The sequence below is a fragment of the Ovis canadensis genome, chromosome 3, assembly GCF_042477335.2.
Source record: "Ovis canadensis isolate MfBH-ARS-UI-01 breed Bighorn chromosome 3, ARS-UI_OviCan_v2, whole genome shotgun sequence".
In the NCBI taxonomy this organism is placed as follows: Eukaryota; Metazoa; Chordata; class Mammalia; order Artiodactyla; family Bovidae; genus Ovis; species Ovis canadensis.
In genome coordinates, this window is record NC_091247.1 from 59,853,161 (window position 1) to 59,878,984 (window position 25,824).

The 25,824-nt window shown below is 51.1% G+C and overlaps 1 protein-coding gene and 1 long non-coding RNA gene across 7 annotated transcripts in view; one reads left to right on the forward strand and one right to left on the reverse strand.

The window, feature by feature from the left end:
- The window catches only part of PAX8 (paired box 8), a 65,617-nt gene that overhangs the window by 37,737 nt on the left and 2,056 nt on the right, over positions 1-25,824 (forward strand). The window contains exons 4-11 of one of the 6 annotated variants that reach the window (XM_069580370.1): positions 841-1,038; positions 2,848-2,936; positions 3,230-3,355; positions 3,798-3,973; positions 8,843-8,963; positions 9,397-9,603; positions 17,299-17,400; positions 25,226-25,312. In XM_069580370.1, coding sequence (XP_069436471.1) covers positions 841-1,038; positions 2,848-2,936; positions 3,230-3,355; positions 3,798-3,973; positions 8,843-8,963; positions 9,397-9,603; positions 17,299-17,400; positions 25,226-25,312 — 1,106 coding nt within the window. Of the gene's footprint in view, positions 1-837; positions 1,039-2,847; positions 2,937-3,229; positions 3,356-3,797; positions 3,974-8,842; positions 8,964-9,396; positions 9,604-17,298; positions 17,401-25,225; positions 25,313-25,824 lie in introns of all 6 variants that reach the window. The other 5 variants (XM_069580369.1, XM_069580371.1, XM_069580372.1 and 2 more) reach the window with 5 other exon arrangements.
- LOC138435554 (uncharacterized) lies at positions 5,081-9,203 on the reverse strand. The gene is made up of 5 exons (XR_011255134.1): positions 8,951-9,203; positions 8,553-8,631; positions 8,134-8,206; positions 6,236-6,381; positions 5,081-5,551 (listed from the first exon to the last, which is right to left on the reverse strand). It is a non-coding gene; the product is annotated as an uncharacterized lncRNA (long non-coding RNA).

Sequence of the window (25,824 nt, forward strand, 5' to 3'; positions counted from 1 at the left end):
AGGGAGTATTAAAGAGCCAGGTTTTATTTCATGGCTGAAGAGACCAGAGTTTCCCCCAAGGAGGAGAGGTAGGCTATCCTGACACAGGTCACTGATCTGCCTAAGCAGCTGGTTGGGGGATGGGGGATGGGGTGTGGGGAGACCCCAAGAGAGCTGGCTTAGCTTAAGGAGCTGGACATGGCTAGGGCTCCAAGCCAGGCTGGTGTTCCAGAGTCCATGAGGACCAGCTTCAACCTGAACCATGTAACCGGGTGGAAAACCAGTGGCCGGGGCTGTGGGGTGGGGTGGAGCGGGGTTGGAGGTGTTTTATGGAGAACAAAGGTGAAACCAGAAAGTCAGGGCAGAGGGCCCAATGACCCCAGCTGGCTTTCTGGGGAAGGAGGAGTAGAACCAGGATGGTCGAGAACAGTCAGTCAAGCTTCAGCCAAGGAAAACTGGATGGAGCACACGGCCACCACCTTGAGCCTGTTTATACACACAGAGCACACTCAAAATGTCCTTCCTTAGAAGGGAGATCTTTTGTGCTCCATAAGGTGCTTCCTGAAGGTGTTCAGGTGCAGGAGACTGGCCAGAGGGATGACAGGAGAGAGAGAAACCAGGCATCACAGGGTGAGGCCTTTTGAAGAGCGTTCTGGTTCAGCAGCAGCATAAACCTACCCATGCAAGGGAAACAGGCAGTGACAGGATCGTGGTGCCAGAGACCAGCCTTGGGGGTCACCATTCACCCCCTCAGGCCCTTCCCCAAGAAGCCTCAGAGGGGAACGAGAGTCTGGCTAATTTGCTGCCCAAAGATCCCCACCTGCTTACTGGGTACTTCTTTGGGGTTCTCTATTGGAGTAGGTACTACGAGACTGGGAGCATCCGGCCTGGAGTGATAGGGGGCTCAAAGCCTAAGGTGGCCACCCCCAAGGTGGTGGAGAAGATCGGGGACTACAAGCGGCAGAACCCAACCATGTTCGCCTGGGAGATTCGGGACCGGCTCCTGGCCGAGGGTGTCTGTGACAACGACACTGTGCCCAGTGTCAGCTCCATCAACAGGTGAGAGGGACACCGCAGCCGGGGACTGGGGTCCCTGGGCTTTGGGGGAATCATGATGGAGACCTGACTTGAGTGGAACAGAACCTTGGAGGGCGGTGCACGCTGAAAAGTCAGGCTGGAAGTGCCCTGGGCCCAGGGTAGGTACCACCCCTCTATAGCATCCCCACTCCCACCTCAACCTATCCCCCTCCCCAGGGCTGGACTCCCTGCAGTTTCCTTCCCCACATACCACATCCTCTTTCATTCAATAAAAGAAACTTCTTCTTGAATCGAGCCTTTCCTGCATGAGACACAAGACCCCTAACCCCTAACCCCTAACAAGACCTCATTCAAGCATCCACCCATTTGCTTAGCCATTCAGTCATTCAGTCACCACCTCAGTCAGTTATTCACTCACTCATTCATTCACACATAATTTACTCATGTGTAGGCCCTAAGGCTGGAGTAGGAAATGGCAACCCACTCCAGTGTTCTTGCCTGACTCCCATGGACAGAGGAACATCCAGTCCATTGGGTTGCAAAGAGTCGGACACGACTGAAATGACTTAGCACACATGTACGCCCTGAGGATGCACAAGCCTTGTCTGTGTGGCACTTACAGTCCAGTGGGAAAACAGACCACTAATCAAGTCCTAATTGATGTCCACACAAACAACTGTAAAAATGCAGTTCTAAGTCTGGCTAGGGAGAAAAATATGAGGGCATTGAGCTGGTGTCAGGTGGCTTGGTTTAGGGAGGTTATGAAAAGATGTCCCAAGTAAGAAATAACAAATAAGAGTTACCTAGGTGAAAGGGGGAGTGAAAGGAGCTTGAGATAGCACATGCAACGGCCCTGTGGCTAATAAGATCTTATACAAGAAGCTGAAAGAGGGAAGTCCCGTGGTTAAGACTCTGCACTTTCACTTCTGAGGGCCTGAGTTCGATCCCTGGTTGGGAAACTAAGATCCCACAAGCCGCATGGCCAATAGAAAAAGAAACGAAAAGCTGAAAAGAAAGCCAGCAGGTAAAGGGAAGGGGAGCGCAAAGGTAGACCGAGGTGGAGATGTGAGTAAAGGCTGTTTGCCCCTCAGAGGCCGGGTGTCATGCTATGTATTCTTACCTCTCACCGATAAGCAATGGCAAGAACCTGCACATGAGATGTTAACCATAAGGCTGACTTGCATTTCAGAAAGTCCAGTCTGGCTGCAATAGAAAGAAAAGATTAGAAAGGGTCAGGAGCAGATAGGAGAGGGCCAGTGAGTGACCCTGGAGGTAGAGTTTAGTGGGGGCAGTGAGATGCAGAGAGGGATCAAAGCTGAAGAGAGATAAGAGGTCAAATCTGCCAAACCTGATGACGGCTCAGTGGAGGAGGGAGGGAGGCAGATACCGAGCCCCGCCTGTATTTCTGCCTTGAGTGACCGGTGGGCTAATCATGGAACGGGAACAGTGGGAAGGACCAGGAGTGAGGAGTAAGGTCGTGGGTTTGAGTGTGGACAGGTTGAGTTTGGGGCTTCCTGGATGGCTCAGTGGGTAAAGAATCTGCTTACAATGCAGGAGACTCAAGTTCGATCCCTGCGTCTGGAAGATCCCCGGAGGAGGAAATGGCAACTCACTGTAGTATTCTTGCTTGGAAAATCCGATGGACAGAGGAGCCTGGTGGGCTACAGTCCACGGGGTTGCAAAGAGTCGGATGCAATTTAGCAGCTAAAAGAATGGGCTGAGTTTGAGGTGTCTATAGATACTCAAGTGGGATCTCAAAAAGGTGGATGGAGCTGAGGCAGCCAGAAGCCCTGTCTCCTGCTATAAGAGCCTTTCTTCTCTTCCTTACAGAATCATCCGGACTAAAGTGCAGCAGCCATTCAACCTTCCCATGGACAGCTGCGTGGCCACTAAGTCCCTGAGCCCAGGACACACGCTGAGTGAGTGCCGAGGGTCCCACAGTCACAATCAGCCCCTTGCATACACACTCCCATCCAAGTACACACACAGAGTTGCACACAAATGTGTCCACACAGACACACCCATGTGTTTGAACTGAGCCCAAACCTGGCTGGAATCCCAGGGAAGATTTTCTGAAATGTTGAGGGCTGGAAACAACGCAGGCCAGAACCCTGGCACCAGTAGGCAGGGCCCCTGACTCCTCTGTGGTGGTGGCAGGGGCTCTGAGGGGTGTCAGGCCCACATCCTGACCCTCTGTCTTGCCCCACTGCAGTCCCCAGCTCAGCTGTGACGCCCCCAGAATCTCCGCAGTCGGACTCTCTGGGTTCTACTTACTCCATCAATGGGCTCCTGGGGATCGCCCAGCCTGGCAGCGACAGCAAGAGGAAGATGGATGACAGTGAGTGTTGGGGGGACAAGAGGGTAGGTTGGGGGTGCAGGAGGGCAACTGCTCAGACAGGGCTTCTCTGGTGGCTCAGGTGGTAAAAAAAATCCACTGCAATGCAGAAGACATGGGTTTGATCCCTGGGTCAGGAAGATCCCCTGGAGGAGGGCATAGCTACCCACTTCATTATTTTTGCCTGGAGAATCCCATGAACAGAGGAGCCCGGAGGGCTACAGTCCACTGGGTCACAAAGAGTCAGACATGACTGAGTGACTAATACTACTACTACTGAGTAGACAGAGACCCCCTTAGGCCCAGGACTTTGTGGATTGTCTCTAAGCCACCTGGAAGTCTTGCTCTTCCCTCTTCCCAAGTGAGTCTCCTTCCCCACTCTGGCCTGGGCGATGGGTCGACAAGCCCCCTGAAAGCTTTCTCCCTGCTGGGGGATGCCTGCCAGGTGACCAGGACAGCTGCCGGCTGAGCATTGACTCCCAGAGCAGCAGCAGCGGGCCCCGCAAACACCTCCGCACGGACACCTTCAGCCAGCACCACCTCGAGTCGCTCGAATGCCCCTTTGATCGGCAGCACTACCCGGAGGCCTATGCCTCCCCCAGCCACACCAAAGGCGAGCAGGTGAGGGGCCAGCCGGGCACGGGAGGTGAGCAGACAGGTGGGAGGGAGGGCAGAGCAAGACATGGTCTCTGAAAGCTCCCTAATCAACTGGCAATTCTAAAAGCATCTAGAAGTTGCTTGATGGGCCCAGGGCACGTGCTTCCAGCAGCTCCAAGGCCATCATGGGCATTATTTCACCAGACACTAGCAGCATCTTCCTGCTCATCCTTCCAGTCCCCTGCCTTCCCTCACCTGTAGCCTCTGAGCTTAGAGCAATGCAACCAACCGTGCCATCCCCCTGCCACAGTGTCTCCCCCAGATAGCAGGGTCAGGTCCTACAGCAATAAAGTTGCAGCTCCGGCCTTTACAGCGTGACCTCCACCGACACCTCCGGCCCCGCCTCGAGCCACTCACGCCTCCCCACCCCTGTGCCTGCCATGCTCACGCTCCTCTTGTTCACACCTCTCTGCCCTGGCACACGGTGTGCCCGCCTCGCTGAATGCCTTCCTCCCACTTCTCTGCCTGGAAAAGTACTGCTCGGCTAGTATGACTCAGCTCAAGCCTCACCTGGTCCATGAATTCTTCCCTGCCCCTCAGGCACGCTTCATTTTCACTCTCCCAGACTTCTGTATGTCCGGAGTGGGAGGGGCCACTCCCCGGAACTCATGGGGTAGCGTCACTGCCTAGCGGACAGCGATGTCAAGATACAGCACATTTCTTGAGCACAGGGCAGCATCTCAAGGCATCCTTTTAACCTCCAGCATCTCCCATTGTGCCCCTCTAACAGATGCTTAATAAAGGTAGACTGAGTAAATGCACGGAGAAGGCACTGGCGCCCCACTCCAGTACTCTTGCCTGGCAAATCCCATGGACGGAGGAGCCTGGTAGGCTGTAATCCATGGGGTCGCTAGGAGTCAGACACGACTGAGCGATTTCACTTTCACTTTTCACTTTCATGCATTGGAGAAGGAAATGGCAACCTATTCCAGTGTTCTTGCCTGGAGAATCCCAGGGACGGGGGAGCCTGGTGGGCTGCCATCTCTGGGGTCGCACAGAGTCAGACACGACTGAAGTGACTCAGCAGCAGCAGCAGCAGAGTAAATGCAATGAGAAATGCAACCCGAGAAATGTAAGCTACAAGCAAAGTTTTATTCCCAGTGTTCAGGACAGGTGAAATGGCTTATCAGAGGCTGGCTTCTATGAAAGACTGGCAGAGATGTCCAAAGCGTCTCCTGGAGCCAAAAAATGACTCCGCACCTCTGTTAATTATCTTCTGTCAACACCACAGTCTCAGTGTCTTCCCCATCCCCCAAACCAACACCATCAATCAGCTGAGGATTTTCTCTAGAGCAGTGTCTGCTCACTCCTCTCAGCTCAAGGTGTCATCTGAGCCAGGAGTGAGGTAAGCCCGTGTAGCTTTAAGATCTGAGCGGGACAATGGTGACGATGCCAGTGACCGGCTGAACCACTGCCAGTGACCGGCTGGGTGGCTGGGCCCTTGCCAACAACGCAGCTGGGCAGGCAATCTGCGTCAGCGATTTTATCAGCCTCGGCTGTGGCAACCAGGAGGGCTTCAGAGAAGGCTGGCTGTCAGCAGACCTGGGGAGAGGGCAGGGCGATCAGCCACGAGTCAGCACATGGCTCCCCAGGCCGGGGTTGACTGGGCAGGAGGGGAATGGGGCCACAGCGGTAGGTCTGCCAGGAACCTGCTGTGAGACATGGACCCCACACAACTCAGTGTCCTGGTAGAGAAACCTTGCTGCTGAGACCCACTGGGTTGTGCAGAACCATTCCTGAGCTCCCTTACCCCTCTGAGGGACCTTGCTTGATTATAAGGAGTCCCAAGACCCTACTCCAAACTGACATCCATACATAGGGGATCATGCCAATGGAGAGTCTTGAGCCAGAGGGTCCACAGGGCCCATTCAGTCCAGTCTTTCCATCTGCCTGGAGAGGACTAGGGCCAGGAGGGTGGAGAGGGCTGACAGGAGTGAAAGTTCGTAGAGCTCAGACCTACAGTCCCTGGTTGTATTCAGACTGGTCCACTGTCACCTGTTTTAAATATGGTGCTCCTATGCGAGTCCTTATTTGAAGACTGGAAAAAGAGAACTTAAAAACCACACAACTACTCTACTCCCTCATCCTACTGTTGAGGAGATGGAGGTTCAGTCATGTCCATTACTGATTCAGTGCCTTGCTCAGCTAATCACTCCCTCCCTCATTCATTCCCCTGCTCGATGTGGAAGGACAGGGAGGACCTAGCCTGTGCCTGGGGCTCCTTGCCTTTCCCACAGCTGCCAGTGCTGCCAAAGGAACACCCCAGTGTCCTCTTGCTGGGCAGGGAAAGGGCCTCTGGTCTGGGAAGCTGAGAGAGAAGCACAGGTCCTCACACCTGACCTCAGGATGGAGCAAAAGCACGGCCATCTTTTCTGTAAAATCAACAAAAGGCAAAGCATTCAACATAAACATTTCTGTGGGCTCATTTCTGGTTGCTATTTTACTACCAGGCACAGTTAGGAGTCTGAAAAGCTCTTGTTCCTCTATTTCACAAGTGTATCAAGAACAGATCAACACAATGTGAATATTATGATGACAGAGCCTCAAGAACTGGGCAGCTTGTGACCCTTCACATAACTCTAAAGTAGCTATTTATTGAACATGTTTGTTACTAAGCATTTTGTGCTAGGTATTTAATGTAGGTATATAAAATCTCCTTTAATCCTTGCATCAGCCTTGTAAAGAAGATCTATTATCCCTGTTACCCAGGTGAGAAAACCAAGGCTCAGAGAGGTCAAGGAGACTAAAGCTAAGAGTTCAAACTTGTCCAAGTCCTGAGGAATTGTGCCCTCTGCACCCCAATTCAAGTCCCACCCCAATAAGAAATCCAATAATCCTTGATGTGTTTAAGGCATTTAGGGTAACATTACTGAAATGTCTGATTTATAGGTTTGCTTATTTTTCACTGAATTGTTAGATTTTGGAGAGCTATAGGATTTTGAGGTGGGGCTTCCCTGGTGGCTCGCTTCCCTTGTGCCTTAGCTGGTAAAGAATCTGCCTGCAATGTGGGAGACCTGGGTTCGATCCCTGAGTTGGGAATATCCCCTGGAGAAGAGAGCAATGACTACCCACTCCAGTACTCTGGCCTGAAGGGTCATAAAGAGTCAGACACAACTGAGCGACTTTCACCTCCCTGGTGGCTCAGATGGCAAAGAATCTGTCTGCAATACAGGAACTTGGGTTCAATCCCTGGGTCGGGAAGGGCTCCTGGAGAAGGGAAGGGCAGCCAACTCCAGTATTCTTGCCTGGAGAATTCCATGCTCAGAGAGCCTGGTGAGCTACAGTCCATAGGGTCACAGAGTCTCGGACATGACTGAGTAACTAACATCACCAGGGTTTTGAGGAGGTATTTTGTATCAGATCAACATGTCCACAAAACATTTTAAACTTTTCTTACACTTTCTAGAAGTCAGGCATTTTGTTCAATTTCATGAAACCAGGCTCTAAGTAACTCTACCCTGCCTAGAAGCAGGAAGCTCCCTCAGAAGGTGTAGAACCAGAGTGCCATTTAGTCAGTAATTGCTGCTACAGGATAATGGTGCCCTTGTGGTCTCCAGAGTTGACTGCAACTTCCATAAGTCCCTGGCATGCAACCAGAAACTGCTGTGGCTCCTTGGAGAACCCAGCTCAAATCGTTGAAAGTGATTGCCGTTAGAGAGCTGTTATATAACCACGGAGCACAAGCCTTGGTTTCAGTTTTTGCACACCGGTTCACAGAGCACATTGGTGACATGTGTGATCTGCATGTGGGGAGCAGAGGTGTGTGCTATTTCATGGGCTGATGGGAGGGTATCATGATGAGGGGTGATGTACCCTTGGCTTTAATTGAACAAGTTCTTCTTGGAAGAAGCATTGGAGGAGATGGCCCACTCATGTCAGGGGAGGCTCAGTGATGTCTAAAATGAGGTTCACAAAGAAAACCTCTGGGGGCACTTGATAAAGAATTTTTAAACAAAAGTAACCACAAATATCATCTTCAAGCTGAATGTGCACATTTGTATTTGCTTGGACATGGAGAGAGAGGGAAGAAGTCTACCTATTTTGCTTAGGTGTCAGATCTGTCCTTTTACTGAAGGAGAGAGCACAGGGGTCAGGATCAGATTTAGACTCCACTTCATACTCACCTAGGACATTCACCTCTCTGGTCTTCAGGCTCTCAGCATCTCAGACATAATATTGCTTGCCTACATCACAAGGCTGTTGGGAGAAATGGATCAGGATAACACAGGCAACATCTAATGCCTGCTCTCTTTACATGTAAGATGTTATGATGTTATCCACTACAGAGCAGTGGTTGAGAACATAGGTCCTGGAGTCAGACCAGGGGAGTGTGACCTGTGGGAGTGTGAGAAGTGTCTTGACCAGCCCTGTGCCTCCATTTCCCATCTGGAGAATATTTTAATGAAAGGAGGAAAGCACCCTGAACAGTCCCACGTGCTAACTGCCCCAGCCCTGCATCTTGCCCTCCGTGGGCCCAGAAAGGGTGAGGAAACCCTGAAGGAGCCCAGCATCCAGCCAGGGTGTGGTCCTTAGAAGGACCCACTCTCTTCTGTGTCTGGCGCCGTTGCCACCAGCCAGCCTTGAATTCCAGAGCTGTCGGAGGGCGAGTTCTGCCCCTAGAACTGGGAGAAAAACAGAAGGGCTGTGAGTCAGAGAATAAGAACTGATTAAACAGACTAAGTGGAGTCAAGACTGAGCGACTGAGCGGGAAGAGGGGACAGAGGAAGCGGGTATTTTCTAGGGGGAGCCGGCTGGCGGGGGTGGGGTGGGGGGCTTTAAAAGGAGAGCCTGCCGCCCACAGCCTCTGTGCGCTCACTTCTTCTTGTTCCCCAGGGTCTTTACCCGCTGCCCTTGCTCAACAGCGCCCTGGACGACGGAAAGGCCACCCTGACCCCCTCCAATACACCCTTGGGGCGCAACCTCTCGGCTCATCAGACCTACCCCGTGGTGGCAGGTACGATGCCCAGAATCTCCCGGGCCATGCGGGGGCCGGCTGGCGGGCAGAGCTGGCTGGTGGAGAGGAGGAAGGTGTTAGGGCCCTGGGCCTGGAGAGGAGAGGGGGACTCTGCTGGCCGGTCAGCAGGTGGGTCGAGAGGATCTCGCCTTCTGTCCTCGGCCCTTTCTCCGCCTGCCCTCCAGCGCGGGGCACACGCAACCTGCGTCTACACTCACAGAGGCACAGCAGGGAGGCAGAAGTGCCCTCTCACCTCCTCCCCCCACCTGAGTGACACCGCGTAGCCCCGCCCACTCCCCACGCCCCGCCTCAGGGAGGAGCCCGCCCGCGCCTCGCCGCCCCGCCCCTCCCGCATCTCATGGCTTGGTTTGTGCATGTTCCCGCCCCATCATCTCACACCCCTCTCTCCTTGTTGTCTCCCTCCCTCCGGCAGATCCTCATTCACCCTTCGCCATAAAGCAGGAAACCCCCGAGGTGTCCAGTTCTAGCTCCACCCCTTCCTCTTTATCTAGCTCCGCCTTTTTGGATCTGCAGCAAGTCGGCTCCGGGGTCCCAGCCGGTGCCTCGGTCCCGCCCTTCAATGCCTTTCCCCATGCTGCCTCCGTGTACGGGCAGTTCACGGGCCAGGCCCTCCTCTCAGGTACGACAGGGAGGTCCCGGGCCGTACAGCCATCGCGGGGGGCGGGAGGGGGAGTCCTCACGGCCGGCCGCCAGTTCCCTACTTTGGGTCTAGCCCTTACTCCCCCCCTCCCCACCCCCCCCGCCCCCGCCCGAGTCCTCTCCACCGTCATCCTCTTCCCTCATTCCTCCGGCCACTTTTGGAGGCGCCAAGATGCTGTCCTCTATGCCTGCAGAGTCAGGCCGTGGGAGGGGCAGGCACTCTGGGGGTTCTTGGAAGTGGGGGTGCCTGGTGGATTTCCAAAACCTTGCCCCAAAGCCCCATGAAAGTGCCAGAACCCTAAGACCAGGAGCCAGACTTCAGTACAGCCCCAAACCCTTGGTCTGGGTAAAAAAAAGGCAAAAGAAGAGAAAAAGAAAACTCTGGAGAGAGAAAGGCATTGGCTTTGGGGGCCAAATTCTGGATCAAATTTCTAAGGATGGAGGGTCAGTCCCAATTGGGTCCCCGTAGTGTAACTCTTGTGTCCCTAGCTTAAGTGTCTCTCTTGGAGGACACTCAGGCAGAGTGACTCACCAACCCAAGAGATAGGAAAACAGGGACTTTTCATCAAGACCCTCATCCAACTCAAGGCTGGAAGCACCTTAGGGACATTTAGTTCAAATCTCTCCTTACACTGATGGGCAACAGGCCCAGAGAGAAAGACCCGGCCAAAATCCCTGAATAGGAACATGGTGACATGTCAGCCTGCGTGCGCCCTGTGGATCAGATCCCAGCAGAGCTGAGTCTCCCTGGCAGAAGGACACTGGCCCGTCCAGGCAAAGTCTGAGCAGTGGCTGAAAAAGTCAGAGGTGTTTGGCTAGGCAGGGAGAAGGCCAGAGGTGGAGTGAGGGAGGGAACAGAGGTCCATAACAGTCTTCAGATATTTGAAAGGCGGCCACAGAGATGAGACTATTTCAGAAGTGGGTCCAAGGCATTGAACCAGGACCCAGGGAAGAAACCAGGAGTGGGCCAGCCCTTCTGGACCAGTGGTTTTCAAGCTTGCCAGGCCTCACAACACTCTCTTGAAATGCAAAGTTTGACAGAAGCCAGGTATCCAGACCAGACAAATGAAGAGCTGCTCTGTCTGAAGCCCTTGCACTTGAAAATCACTGCATCATAAGAACCAGACCTCTGTCCACCCAGAGGGAACTCAAGGTCACCTTATTCAAGTCCATTGACCCTTCCTTATAACTGTCTCTACATTTAATGTCTGTCTGGCACCTAGGACTTCCCCCCCCCCCCCCCGTGCATCCCCATGTCTAATGAAGGAGGACCTCTTAGGGGAGGTGGGCACAGAGGTAGAGGGTTCATAAAGGAAGCCCAGCGTGTGGGCAGAGAGGCAGTGAGGAAGGATCTGAAGCAAGGAGGAAAGTGTTGACTCAGTGCAGAATTTCAAAAGAGGGTGAAGTCAGCGGAGATGGGTCATTTGTTTTGACCAAAGTGATTAAAGAAGAAAAGGCTGTGAGCTGAGTGAAGTGATGTCAGCCAGAGAAAATGGGACAGGGTTAGGAGGGGAGAGAGGAGGGGGAGAGTTGGAGAGACTTAAATGCAATGTGTGGTGGGGCGGGGCCCACTCACTGGGCACCACTGCCTGCCTGTGTATCTGGTGGGCAATGGCCAGGAGGGCCGAGAAGAGGCAGGTAAGGGATGATGGTGTGGGTGAAGCATGTGGTGTCGGGGAGCAGTTCTTCACTTACTGGGAATTGTGAAGAGGCTGGGCAGGATCAGCCAGAGAGGAGCAAGAAGGACCCAGGGCAGTGGGAAGCAGATATGTCAGAGCACAGACCTGGGCATTGGTGTGAAGTGTGGTTGAAACAGCCCAGTGCAGAGAACCTACCCTCAACCCCCTCCTCTACTTTCTCCCCTCCCTTAAGGGCTTCAGGCACCTCCAGACAACATGCGATCAAATCAAGGATCATGCTTCCAACTTCTACGAGCTCTTAGTTTAACGGACATATCCTGTGTCCATTGTCCATGCAGGACTTGGAGGTCATCCCTGCATGGGGCAAAGCAGAAGGAAGCAGACACACAGTGGTCATTCAGGCGGGGGGCCCCCAGAGGCAGACCCTGGTGAGGCTGATGTACAGGGTGTGATCCCCGTGAAGGCTGTGGAGCCCAGCCTGAGGGTGGAAGAGGCAGCACAGAGGCAGAGGCTCTGGGAAGAGCAAGCAGGGCCCAGGCTTGGAGAGGCTTGGTCTAGATGGTTACTAAGAGCAGGAGGCAAGTCAAGGCCACAGTCCACAGAACTGGGCCTGCCCTGTGACTTAGCACAGGGGTTCAGGATGGCTAGTGTCCATGCTGAGCCCAGGTGGTGGCCTGGAGCTCCTGAAAGACTGTCCCCTTGCAACCTCCAATCAAGATTGGACCTAAATGCCTACCACGTGGCTGAGCTGGAGTGAGCAGACTGGGGAGATGGGGTAGGAAGAAACGAGATTAGGAAGGGAATAATTTGAGACTTCTTGAAGATCCAGTGATTAGGACTCCACAATTTCACTGCTGTGGGCCCAGGTTCAATCCCTGGTCAGGAAACTAAGACCCCATAAGCCATGGGCACCATGGCCAAAAAAAAAAAAAAAAAGGAAGGGAATGATATCAAGAGTCTGGGGGCTGGAAACCTATGCAAGGGAGCAAGAGATTGATTTGGAAGAATAAAAAGAAAGCCAAGACCAAATTAATGCAAGGTAATGATGCTTCAGACAGGGGAGAGGATGAAGGACTAGGTAAATTTTCATTCCATAATCATCACCTATCTGAATGCCCTCCCCAGCTCTCCTCCTCTGAGTAGCTACCTATGGACTGGACCCTGCCTACCGCCTCCCACCAGGTCTTTGCCTGCCTCAGAGTCACCACCAGGTCAAGTTCTCCCCAGCCCAGCCTCTGCTAATGCAGTGTTCAGGATGTCTTTTTCTGGGTCTCAGCTTCTCCCTAATCAGCCAAAAAAGAAAAAAATCTCACGGTTTGGGAGGCAGGAGGATTGCCCCTAAAATCTCCTCCCAGATGCCCCTGTCTAGCGTCCCAGCACACTGACCGAGAGCAATATTGATGCTGTCCTTGTCCTGTCTGTTCCCCGGCTGACTCCAGCTCAGCTGTTGAGGAAGCCCTGACTTTGGCTTTATCATCAAAGAGTCCGTTACCCGCCTCCATCCTTCTGTGCAAAATTATATTTAATCCTGCCAAAGAGATTTCTGGATTGCCATAAATTCTCCTTGCTATCAGAGCAAGATAAGGAGTTGAAAAGAGGTCACATAGAGGGCGGACATCAAAGGAGCCGATAAATGGTCTGAAATCACCTCTACCCTCAGAATTCCCCCAAGTCCTGGTTTTCTGATGCTGGCCTCTATCGATACGTAGGAGATTTACCAGCATTTCTGTGGTGCTAGTGTTTTCTTGCAGAACCTGACTTCCTTTAATATGCAGCTTTATCTACATCAGCTTCTTTTCATAAGTATGCATATATATATAGAATTTATTTTACTTTGTGTGGCTGTGCAGGATCTTTGTTACTGTGCTACGGTAGTGAGTTACCACTTTATTTCTCTAGTTGGGGAGAGTGGGGACTACTCTCTAGTTGGATGCTCGGGCTTCTCCTTGTGGTGGCTTCTCTTGTTGTGGAGCTGTAGGCACACAGGCTTCAGCAGCTGCAGCTTGCTCGCCCTAGAACATAGGCTCAGTAGTTGTGGTGCACATGCTTAGTTGCTCCAAGGTATGTGGAATCTTCCCAGACCAGGGATTGAACCCATGTCCCCTGTATTGGCAGGTAAATTCGTATCCACTGGACCACCAGGGAAGTCCTGCATCTGCTTCTTAAAAATAGAACTATTTTGAAAATATATTTGAGTGCAGAAGAGATAGAATTACAAACCGAAGATAAGCTTATGGTGAAGAGCCTTAAAAATCAATTAAGTCCAGAAAATAGGCTGTGAAGGCATGCCTCCACCTCATGGCTTCTGTAGTTTCATTCCTAAGAAGGTTGTAAAGTTCTTGGCTTTGGGGAAAGAAACCGAATATTTAAGGAATTGAAGCAGAGTCCTGCGGCTTCCCAGGTAGCACTAGTGGTAAAGAATCTGCCTGCAATGCAGGGGACACAGGTTCAAACACTGGGTTGGAAAGATCCCCTGGAGAAGGGAATGGCAACCCTCTCCAGTATTCTTGCCTGGGAAATCCCATGGACAGAGGAGCCTGGTGGGCTACAGTCCATGGGATCCCAAAGAGTCAGACATGACTGAGCCACTAACACTTTCGCTCTTTCCTGGGGACTAACGGAAAAGTTGAGGGTGAAAGGTGTCCTGAAGACAGTCTCAGCCGGCTTTTCAAGGGGGCCAAGTTTCAGGGGAGGAAGCCTCCAGGAGTTGATGCTCCAGCATCTGACTCAGACACCTCTGTCCCACTGGCAGAAAATTAGGTGACTGAGAAGAAATGAAGATTAAAAATCGCAGAATACAAGGGAGTAAAGCTGATGAAATTCAATTTCCAAGAGCATTTTAGGGGCTAGTTCTCGTGGGATGGGACTGAGGGGGGCAACTGTGCCTAAGTTAAATCATGGCTTAAGGAGAGCTTGTGTCCTGGTGCTCTGTCCCCCTGAGCTGTAGAGCTTAAGAAGCAGCAGGACCTGGTGATGGAAAAGGACAAGATGAGAGTAACATGAGAAGGGGAGATGTGGGACCACAGGAGCCCCAGAGAGCACCTAGGCCAATAATAGCTAATAGGTGGTCTGAGAGCCAATACTTACCCCCAACCCCAGTCACAGCAGACATAGATGCAGCCTCAGAATCCTTCTCAACAGTGCAACAGGAAGCCCCCTCCCAATCAATCAAGTATTGATTTAGGTGAACCCAGTGTACAATCCCTCATCTAACTGAGCTCTTCATAAGAGAGATGAGAAGATGCAGGCCAGGGAAATTAAATACTGTCCTCCCTGGCCATAATCTAGACCTAGATGTCTGTCCGTCTCTCGGAAGTAGGGAGGGAATAGGAAAGGGGAAAGGCTTCAGGCCTGAGTTAGCCGTCACCCTCTTCCGTCACTCTCCTACTCACGTCACATCCGCCCTCTGTCCTGGATCTGCCCACAGGGACTTCATGCCACTCCTTGCCTCTCATGGGCTCTAGTACCAGGGGCTTCATCCAAGGGTTGAAGGGGCTGAGTCTGAGAGCTGATGGTACTGCAGTCTTTTTTGAAGAAAGATCCAATTTTCTACCTGTGTCCCCCTGTCCTTCTCATCATACTGAAGTTCCCCTTCTCTCACCTGTGTTGCCAAGCCCTCGTTTGTTCAGGCCTGTGTCAACTGAACGCATCTGTCAAATTCCAGCGGGTTCCACTCTGTTTGGTCCAGCACCAACCACTGCCAAGCAGTATGCTCAAAACAAATTAGGAACTTAAGGGGTGGTGTCCATTTTTACCAAAACATTCACACAGCTTTGAACCATGAACACCAGTAGCTCTTTCCAATAGGATTTATTCTGTAAGGTTCCCCCTTGGCATGTAATAACTTATAGAATGTGTCCATTGCATGAATCAGTGTGCTCCTGTGGCATGAAACTGTTGACTCTGAATGATGCTGATAACATGATGGTAATAGTAATAAGGTGTGTATGGCTACTTTCATTTATTTATTTATTTTTTTCTCATTTTACATGTGAAGAAGCTGAGGCTTAGGGCATTTAGGTGGCTGGTCTAAGGGCACTTGGAAAATTAGTTGTAGAAGCAGAATGAGGACCGAAGTCCTCTGATTTCTGGACCCTTCCCCCTAGAGGAAGGGAGGAAGTCCAGGAGGCCTGGTCTGTCTGTTGAGCCCCCCAGGCTTGGCTCCAGTACCCTCCCAGTCTATCCTCCCTTGACTTAGTGCCTAGCCTTGCTAATTCACATTCTTGCTTACTGCTGTATCCCCAAGTGCTTCTTAAAGTGCCCAGGATATCAGGATTAATCAATATTTGTCAAATGAATGAATTGTCTTCAAAGAATCTCTAGAAATAGAGGTAAGGAGGCAGTTACTGCTGTATTGACAACTTACAGGGTTCTGTGAGAGGTACGTTCTCTTCCACCTGTTGCTAGGCACCCCCTAGAGGGTCTGACACAAGAAGGACCCCAGGGGTGGGGGTGGGGGGTTGATGGAGGGAAAATTGGGCAAACAATGCCATGGTGGGGTGGACCTGGTAACCTGGTTGACAGAGGCTCACAGGGAATCCATGTGGGTCCTAGGAGAAAAGGCAGCCCCCAGTGTGGAAAGAGGTAAAGGCATTTTGATAAAATGGTGATAATCTAATCCTGTGGTTCTCATTCAGAGGTGATTTTGCCACCCTGGGGTCATGTGACAATATCTGGAGACATTCCGGGTTATTGCACTGGGTGGGAACTTACTGGCATCTAGAGGGTAGACCCCAGGGATGCTGTGCAACATCCTGTAATGCACAAGACAGCCTCCCCCCACCCCCACCCCCCATCACGGAGAATTATCTGGCCCCAAGTGTCAACGGGGATGAGGTTGGGAAACCTCCTATCTACCTCATAAACATCACCATAAACTCAGACAACCAGATGACTTCATCATCAAATGGGGTGTTTTGAGAGGGAAGAGAGTGAAATGTGCGTTCTTTGTATATATGCTGGGACAGTATTCATATCCAGGCAGATTGGGATGTCTTTTAACCTGGTCAAGAATCCTTGGGTGAGGGAGGATCCTGTGGGCCTTCCAGACAGGGGCCATGAAAGAAGGGACACGGGTGGGGGGAGGATTGTGGTTGTTGGTACGTGGTGTGGATGGAGAGAAATCACCAGGTTAAATGGGGTCTCCAGAGTGGGAAGGCTTGACTACCTGAAGGAGAGGAGAGGCAGAGCCAGAACATCAGAACTTCACGGAGCAGCCTCCATGTCACCAAGGCCGGAATATTTCCCACAAATTATAGATAAACAAAGAGAGGGATACTTGTCTGTTTGGCTGAAAATAGTTCTTTTCAGGAATGGCATGGATAGATGTCAGTGGTTCACAGGCTTGTGTAAACACTGCCTGTCAACCCACATCTCCTTTCCAGGTCAGGAATAGGCAACATGTTTCATGTCCCTTGCAGCTCTGATATGTTATATCCACCCGCAAGGCCAGGTTGAGGAGCAGAAACCCCATTCTGGCTCAGAGGCAAAGAGTGTGGTGATTGATTAACAATGTCTGCCACAGGTCCAGAAAAGGACAGTGATGGGCCAACCAGCCACCCCTTTGCCATCCCTTCACAGGGCCTTGACCTTGGTTCTCCTGGGAGCTGGGGCTGAAAGGGTGGCCAGTGGCCAGTGGCCTCTAATGTGTTTATTTCGGCCCACTGTGCTGGCTGCTATGCAAATGCCACAGGGGACCACAAAGACCTAGAAGACATAGCCCCCAGCCTCTCTCCAATACCATGACGATGACTAAGATTCTTGTAAATAAAATCATTGGAGGAGAGGGAATAATAGAGGCCTGTAATAGCCAGGCCTGCCCTACATGGTGGAGCCCGTGGCCTGGTGAGGGCCCACTGAGTAGAGAGGAGCTTGGGCTCAGAGAAGGAGAGGGGAGGGAGGAAGTAAGCCCAGAGAATGGCTGGGGAGAGAGTGTGAATGGCAGAGGTTAGGCTTGCAGAGCCTCCGCACAGCAAGACAGTAAGTACAGGAGCCCACAGTGGCCCGCCTGATAATGCTTTGCTGTATCTTTCCAGGGCGAGAGATGGTGGGCCCCACACTGCCTGGATACCCACCCCACATCCCCACCAGTGGACAGGGCAGCTATGCCTCTTCTGCCATCGCAGGCATGGTGGCAGGTAAGGGGTGGGGCTGGGCAGGAGGGGAAACATTGTAAAGAGGGAGTGGTGGCCACAAGTGGAGCAAGAGGGTACAAGAGGTAGGGTGTGCCCCAGGCATAGACTTTCTGAAGGACACTGAAGGATGGGCCAAGGGATGCAGCTCCTTGTTAACACCAGGAGAAAAGACCCCAGTACAGTCCTGGTCCCTTAACTCTCCCTCCAGCTCAACCCGCTTCTTCCCAGAGGCTCCCTACTTCCCATCATGATGCAAAGGGAGAGGCTGAGACAGACTAACATTCAAATCAGAGCTCTGCTATTTGTTCCAGTGATTCAGTAAGCCTTCATAGAGAGTCATCCGGGAGCCATTAGACAATGGAGGTAAACCTAAGCCCAGCTCTTAAGCACCTTGTGGTCTCCCAGTTACTTACCTCTGATGAATCCTGGTTTACCCTTTCTGAAAAATATGAGTGTGAATGGTGTTGGTGATGATGGCGATGAAGATGATTGGAATATCCTTCACACCTCACATTCATTCAACCCGGCACAGTCAGGACCCATGGCTTGAGTATTCTAAAGGTGCTAGAGTGTGAGATGAGCAGGGAGTATGTCTCCATCATCACTTGGACAGTCCTGGAATCCTCCCCAACAGTCTTGGGGGTCTCTTTGTCTGACAGGATGATCATCACCCAGCAGTGACTTGGGGTATCAAGGTCTGGACAAGTGAGAACAGTGGGAGAACAGTGGTAGTTTCTCTGGGTGCATCTCATACTTTTAGGAACCCTACAGGAAGAACCTCAGAATGGATAGGGTGGAGCCATACGCATAGGGTCCCTGGTGGCTCAGATGGTAAAGAATCTGCCTGCAATGCAGGAGACCTGGGTTCAATCCCTACATGGAGAAGGGAATGGCTACCCACTCCACTATTCTTGCCTGGAGAATTCCATGGACAGAGGAGCCTAGAGAACTGCAGTGCATAGGGTTGCAAAGAGTCAGACCTGACTGAGCAACGGACACTTTCAGAGCCATTTGCACTGCCCTGAGAGGTCTGAGGACCTGGAGCTTCTGGAAGAGGCTCCGAATCAGGGCATCTGTGACACCCCTTCTCCCCACCAGCCTACCTACCTCTGACTCCAGAGACTCAAGGCCTTCACCCAGACCTGCTTCCCCTCCCCCGCCAGCAGGGGTTATTCTTTACCAGCCACCCACTGTGGGCGCCCTGTGTGAGGCAGGTGGGCTGGGCGCTCCTGGGCAGAGGGAGGGGACAGAGGAGGGAGGGAGGGACGGAGGCTCTGGGCTCCCTGGGAACCCGCTGAGCTGGCACTTGTTGCTGCCTGGTTACCGTGGCGATGTGCTTAATGCAGCGTTGAAAATACAGAATACTGACTCCTCTCTCCCTCCTGGCCCCAGACTCCCTCCCTCCCTCCCTTCCTCTTCTGGAGCGTGAAATGAGATTGGTCAAGATAAAAAAGGAAAAGATTCGGTTATTTTTTTAAGAGTGTGGATAATGGGGCCTCTCAATCACAATCCCAGGCTCCAGTCAGTGCCCCCATCCCCCTTCCAACCTCTCCACCTTTCCCTGCGCCTGCTTAGAGGAGGAGGAAGAGACAGAAAGCCCAGGGCTTTTCTCTTAATTATGAATCATTTCCCGGGGGCAGGCCCAGGGCACAGGGTTCCTGGGGCCCAGAATGTGACCTGTGAGGTAGCTGGGAGGTGCAGGCCTCTCATCAAAGTCTCCCAGGTTGTTTCTCTAAAGACCTCATCCTGAGTGGGTGTTGCAGAAAAAAGAAATAATAATAACACAAGTACACCGTGGACCATAAGTGAATTCCAAGAGGGGGTTTTCCTGGCAAGGTGGATGGGCACCCAGTAAGTTTCACGCAAATCAGTTTTTGGAAAATGCAATGTTATTTAAATGTATCCCTTGGTTCCTAGTAACTCGGTGGTACAAATGAATTCTTAAGGAATTTTTTTGGTAGAAAACTATTTGTCCACTTCTTACCAGTGGTTACAATCTCCTGATTGATTGAAGGGGGATTTCTTCCATTAAAGTCAAACTTTCATTGAGCACCTACTGTGTTCTAGATAGATACAAAATGCTCTCAGCAAGGCATGCCAGTGACAGTCTTCAGTCAGTTGTAGAAGGACAGACGAGATCATTTGTTTGCATTTTCTGGGTGCCCGGCCATTCATAGGTACAAGTTTATTTCTCATTGACTCCTCTCCATAAGACTGGAGCATTGATATAATCTTAGGTTTATGTAGATAAGGAATCAAGCTTAGAAAAGCAAAGTGGTGTGCTTGGGGATCATAATTATAATCATACTAAGTGGCTGGGTTGTTCAAACACTATTCTTTTGATTTTCAAATCTTGCATTCTTTCTGCTACACCACACTGCCTCCCATCATATCAGAAGTAACGACACGGGCTATAAGAGGGCAACACGGGCTATAAGAGGGCAACACGGGCTATAAGAGGGCAACACAGGAGCAAGACCAGGGCACAGATTTCTCTTGACTATTCATCTTCTGTTTTCCCTTCTAATTGTTGCTGTTGCGCTTCCTGCCCTGTTAATACTGTTAATGGCCCTCTTATCAGTTTTGGAGCTGAACAACAACTCCGATAGATGGATACACCCATCTATCTCTCCATCTTTCCATACATTCATCTTTTCACACATTTCCCCGTATATCCATGCATAATCTTATCCATCCTTCCATCATTCTATCGTTCAGCCCTGTATTCATCTTTCCTTTATCCATCCTTTCTTCCATCCATCTACCCACTTTTCTATTCATGCATCCATCCATTCACCTGTTCACCCATCTTTCCATTCATCCATCCATACTTCAATTCATTCATCCATTCTTCTATCAATTCAACCCTCTATTCATCTTTTCTTCACCCATCCTTCCTCCCATCCATCTATTCATCTGTCTTCCATCATCCATCCATCCTTTAGTTCATCTGTTCAACCTTTTATCCCTCTATTCATCCTTCCATGCACCTTTTCATACGTCTATCCTTTCTTTTATCCATTATCCATACTTCTGTCATCCATCCTTTCAACCATCCTTGCATCCTTCCATCCATTTACCAGTTTTCACTTAACAAATAGGAGTTGAGATTCTCTGGTATGGGATGCAGTGACCAAGCCAGGTCCATTTGTTTACAGAGCTTACAGCCTAACAGTGGAGAAAAAAGTATAGTAAACAAGTCAACAAATGAATCAACAACATAATTTCAGATAGCGATAGCTCTGGTTCAGACAATAAAATGGGATGATGTAATAAAGAGCTGCAGGGAGAAAAGATAACTACTTTAGATTGGGTGATCAGGAGAGGCCTCTCTGAGAAGGTGTTCAGAGTGGTCAGCCAAGTGATAAACTGGGGCAGACCATCCCCAGCCCAAAAGAACAGCAAGTGCAAAGGCCCCAAGGTAGGAACTAGTAGTGTAGCATGATTACACATGGGAAGAGTGTGAGTATAACAGAGAACAGGGAGTGAGTGGGAAAAGCACTATAGAATGAAGAGATATTGGTAGTGGGGGGGAAGTGGGAGGTCAAATTTTAAGCCTGCCTGGGTCATTGGGAAATCAGATGGTAGACAGTCAGAAGAGGACACCTAGAGACCAGGTAGGGGAGGGACAATTGCAATGGTTGATACAGGGCATGACAGTGGCATGTGCCAGGGAAGCAGCAGGGAAGGAGGAGAAAAGAGACGTTGAGGAGGTAATGTATTTTGGTGGTGGAGCCAATAGCACTTACTGGTGAGTTGGCCATAGGGGTTTAATGACAGGGGAAACAAGGATAAGTCCCTGGTTTGAGGTTTGGGAAAAGGCATGGGTGGTGGTGGCAAGTATATATGGGAGATCAGAAGAGGAAATGGTAGAGTATTTGGCATATGGAAGTCAAGGATTCTATTGGGCCATATTAGGATTGAGACACCTCCTAGATAATCAGTTTAATACATCAGTAGGCACATGATGTATATCTATAGTCAGGAAAGACTAGGGCATACATTTCAGCCATTGTGCAGAACTGTTATTTAATGCTTAAGGGATTATGCAAGGTCACCAGAAAGAGGATGTGGATGGAAAATCACAGAAGGCTCACAAACCAAGCTCTGGGGTCCTTCAACATTTAGAGATATAGCAGAGAAGGAACCAACAAGGCAAGAGAGCAGGAAAGGCCAGTGGGTTAGGTGGCAAACCAGGGGAATTGGCACCATGAAACCCAAAGGCAGGGAGGGAGTGATGAACTGAATCAGAGTCAGCCAAGTGACCTTTGGAGTGATCAGGGTAGAGGTTGTAGGGATTTGAAGGGATCAGCGTTGGCCTGACTGGAGAGGGGATGAGGCGGTGAGGACAGAGACCATGGATCAGAGAAGGGCTGTGAGCTGCAGAGAAATGTGGGCTAAGAAGAGGATTTCTGAAAGAGAAAATAGCAGAGCCTATTGGCTGGCTAGGGGAATGATGGATTGGAAAGGGAGATGTTGACAAAGAGTGACGAGAAGGGATAAATTATGAGGGCCCAATCCATGGAAAGATGAGTGGGGTAGGATGCAGAGCAAAGAGGATAGGTTGGCCTCTCATGAGAGCAAGGACATTTCATCTGCTGTGGATGAAGGTGGGTTGACGGACGTGATGGTGAAAGGATGCTGCACCTAGGGGTGTACCACCTCCTCAGCCCCATCCTCTCCTCCACTACTATGTGACCAAAGCACATAGGTACCCTGTAGGTGTGCGCTGGATAAATGGACAAGTGAGCGAGTGAGTGAACGCATGAATAAACGAGACAGTGAGGGGCAAATACATTGGGTTTCCCACATTTCTTCCTGTCCTTCGGAGCTAGCTGAGGTTGGCATTGGCTGGAGTAGGGTCAAGGCCTGAGAGCATTGCTAAGGTACAATTGGCTTTCTCCAAGGATGCACTGAAAGCAAGGAGGCGTGGGGTACACCAGCAGCACACAAAGCAGATCACACTGTGAATACAAGAAAGAGCGCTGGAGGAGGCACCGAAGGCCAGGGTCCTAGCAGGTTCTGAGGGAACATGTGGCCTGGGGCAAATGTCTTTCCCTCTCTGGGCAGCATTTGTGAAACGAATGGTTCAGCTCGGTTCGGTTTAGTCACTCAGCCGTGTCTGACTCTTTGTGACCCCATGAATCGCAGCACGCCAGGCCTCCCTGTCCATCACCAACTCCCAGAGTTCACCCAGACTCTCATCCATCGAGTCGGTGATGCTATCCAGCCATCTCATCCTCTATCGTCCCCTTCTCCTCCTGCCCCCAGTCCCTCCCAGCATCAGAGTCTTTTCCAATGAGTCAACTCTTCGCACGAGGTGGCCAAATTACTGGAGTTTCAGCTTTAGCATCATTCCTTCCAAAGAAATCCCAGGGCTGATCTCCTTCAGAATGGACTGGTTGGATCTCCTTGCAGTCCAAGGGACTCTCAAGAGTCTTCTCGAACACCACAGTTCAAAAGCATCAATTCTTCGGCACTCAGCCTTCTTCACAGTCCAACTCTCACATCCATACATGCCCACAGGAAAAACCATAGCCTTGACTAGACAGACCTTTGTTGGCAAAGTAATGTCTCTGCTTTTGAATATACTGTCTAGGTTGGTCATAACTTTCCTTCCAAGGAGTACGTGTCTTTTAATTTCATGGCTGCAGTCACCATCTGCAGTGATTTTGGAGCCCCCAGAAATAAAGTGTGACACTGTTTCCACTGTTTCCCCATCTATTTGGCATGAAGTGATGGGACCAGATGCCATGATCTTCATTTTCTGAATGTTGAGCTTTAAGCCAACTTTTTCACTCTCCACTTTCACTTTCATCAAGAGGCTTTTTAGCTCCTCTTCACTTTCTGCCATAAGGGTGGTGTCATCTGCATATCTGAGGTTATTGATTGGATGAGGTCATTAGTTTCTTTCTTTCTCTTTTTAATCCCTTTTTTTTCCTCCCTCCTTTCTCTTCCATGTATTTGTGTTCACCTGACCTGTGTTAGATTAATCCCTGCCCCTAATGAACTTCCTGTGTTACTGCCTGTCACTAATGCCCTGGACAAGGACCCAGAAGCCTTCCTCTCCTTCAGGCTCTTCCTCCTCGCTTCCATTCCTCCTGTGCAATTGCCTACCTCTCTGGCAGGAAATCAGCACCCACTGACCCCAACTCAGGCTTTAACACTAGTTGGATGATGGATGTGGGGCTCTGGTGAGCTTTATTTTTGTGCCTGCCTAATGGGGAAATCATAAATGCTGGCATTCCTTGCCTGCTTCTTCTGTTCCAAGAGCGGTGCCCTAAGCATTTGATGTATGTTATCGAATTGAATCCTCCCCACAACCCCATGAGATAGGGGCAATAATCTGCCCCGTTTGACAGACGAGGAAACTAAAGGTCAGAGCAGCTCAGTGACTTGTCCAAGGTTGTACAAGCCGGAAGTGGGGCACAGAGATTTGGCTCCAGAGCCAGGCAGCTTCGAGCCCCACTCCCAGAGCCTGGGAATGAGTTCAGGAGCCAAAGAAGGCACTTGACTTGTAACAGCAGATGAGATTCTGGAAGGCGGTGTGGACATTCATTAGAGTTCAGGATTGGTGGGAACCTCGCTTTGTGGATGGAACTGTCTCCCAAGTGCATAAATGGATGGTCTGGAATTTCGAGTGAAGATCCCTCAGGTCAACTTCTCCTCTGTCATTTCCCATCTGTGGGATTTGAGGCTAACTCCTTACTCATGCTGCACTCCAGTTTCCTCTTCTGTAAATTGGCATTATTGATGGGCGCCTCTCAGTTGTGAGAATAAAGGGGCGTCGAGTGTGGGAAAGTGCTTTGCCAACCTTAAGCTCCGTCTGAGTTCCAGCAGTAATTGCGGTGGTCTGCTTTATTATTTAAGGGAATTCTCAAGTCATTTCTTTGGTAAGTAATTCTAGTGAGGCCAAGAATCCACTCACAGAAACAGGTGATCTGATTTGCTTTGTGTAAGTCGTGTGCTAAGTTTTCTTCAAGTGGCAGTTTTGAGATGGGACAAGAGTCTCTTCAGAGGAAGTCTCAGGACCCACATGCTCTCCAGACCCCTCCCCTTTTCTGCCTTTCATCCTCTGCACCCATCCCCAACCACACACACACACACTCTCTCTCTCCCCATCACCTCCATAACAAAGCATATTGAAGGAGGCTACAAAGAACCCACCTGCCAATACAGGAGATGTGGGTTGGAAAGATCCCCTGGGGAAAGAAACAGCAACCCACTCCAGTATTCTTGCCTGGAAAATCCTATGGACAGAGAATCCTGGCAGGCTGCAGTCCATGGGGTCGCAAGAGTCAGACACGACCTAGTGATTAAACAACGACAGCACAGTTTATACTCCCTCGAGTCCTTCCTTGACCTCTAACCTCTCTCACTCACATTGACCCCTCCTGGAAAGACCTTTCTACAGAAAGTCCAGACAGCAGCAGAACTGATTAGAACCTGGTACCTGGAGTCACAGCACAGCTTTCAAATTCCACCAAACCCTGCAGCTGTGTGAGCTACAAGATCCCCAAGACTGTATCCTCATCTGGAAAATGGGCATCATGATAACATCTACCTCCTGGGGTTCCTGTGAGAGCTGTCGTGTTAGGACGGTACCCCCAGTCCCTGACGGAAAAGGCACTGGCCCCCAAAGGAATGCAGATGGAGGGGCCTCCAAAGGGCTCTTGGAGGGGTGTCCTGAGCTCCCACTGTCCCTGCCCTGGCCGCACCTGTCCCCCAGGGCTCGCTCTGTGTCCAGCCTGCAGACCCTCATCCCCCAGTCCCAGCCCTCAGGCCATGAATCCACCTCATGGGTCTCTCACCTGTGTGCCTCCCACAGGAAGCGAATACTCTGGCAACGCCTACAGCCACACCCCCTACTCCTCCTACGGCGAGGCCTGGCGCTTCCCCAACTCCAGCTTACTGAGTAAGTTGCCTCTGGGGCCGTCGCAGGCCCTCCATTGTTCGGGGCAGGTGGAGGTGCTAGGTTGGACCAAAGTGGTCTGAGAGCTGGGAATCCCCAGTTCGATGGCGGGCCTGGAGAGACAGGTGTTATCCATAATCCGAGCAGGTCAGGGAAAGGCAGGGTACCAAGTTGTCTGGGGGGAGAGGCGGAGGGGAGACTCCTGGGCATCACTCACTTCTCTGTCCTGAGGCCATGTCTGTGAAATCTGTTCTGTGTAAGGTTCAGGGCTCAGGCTTCAGGAGGGTGGGGGTGGAGGGGGCATCTCTGCAGGATGGACAGGCTAAGAAAGTTCCACGGGGAGGGCACATCTCTATGCCCCTGCGCATCTAGGAGGGTGCCAGCAACCCTCCTGCTGGGGAGCGTGCTGATTGCAAACAGTGCCATCCTGTCGCTCTCATTAACCATCTAAGTGGCTCGAAAATACTCATGATTCAGCCCCAAAGCCCTTACACAGAGACCCTCTGTTCCACCAT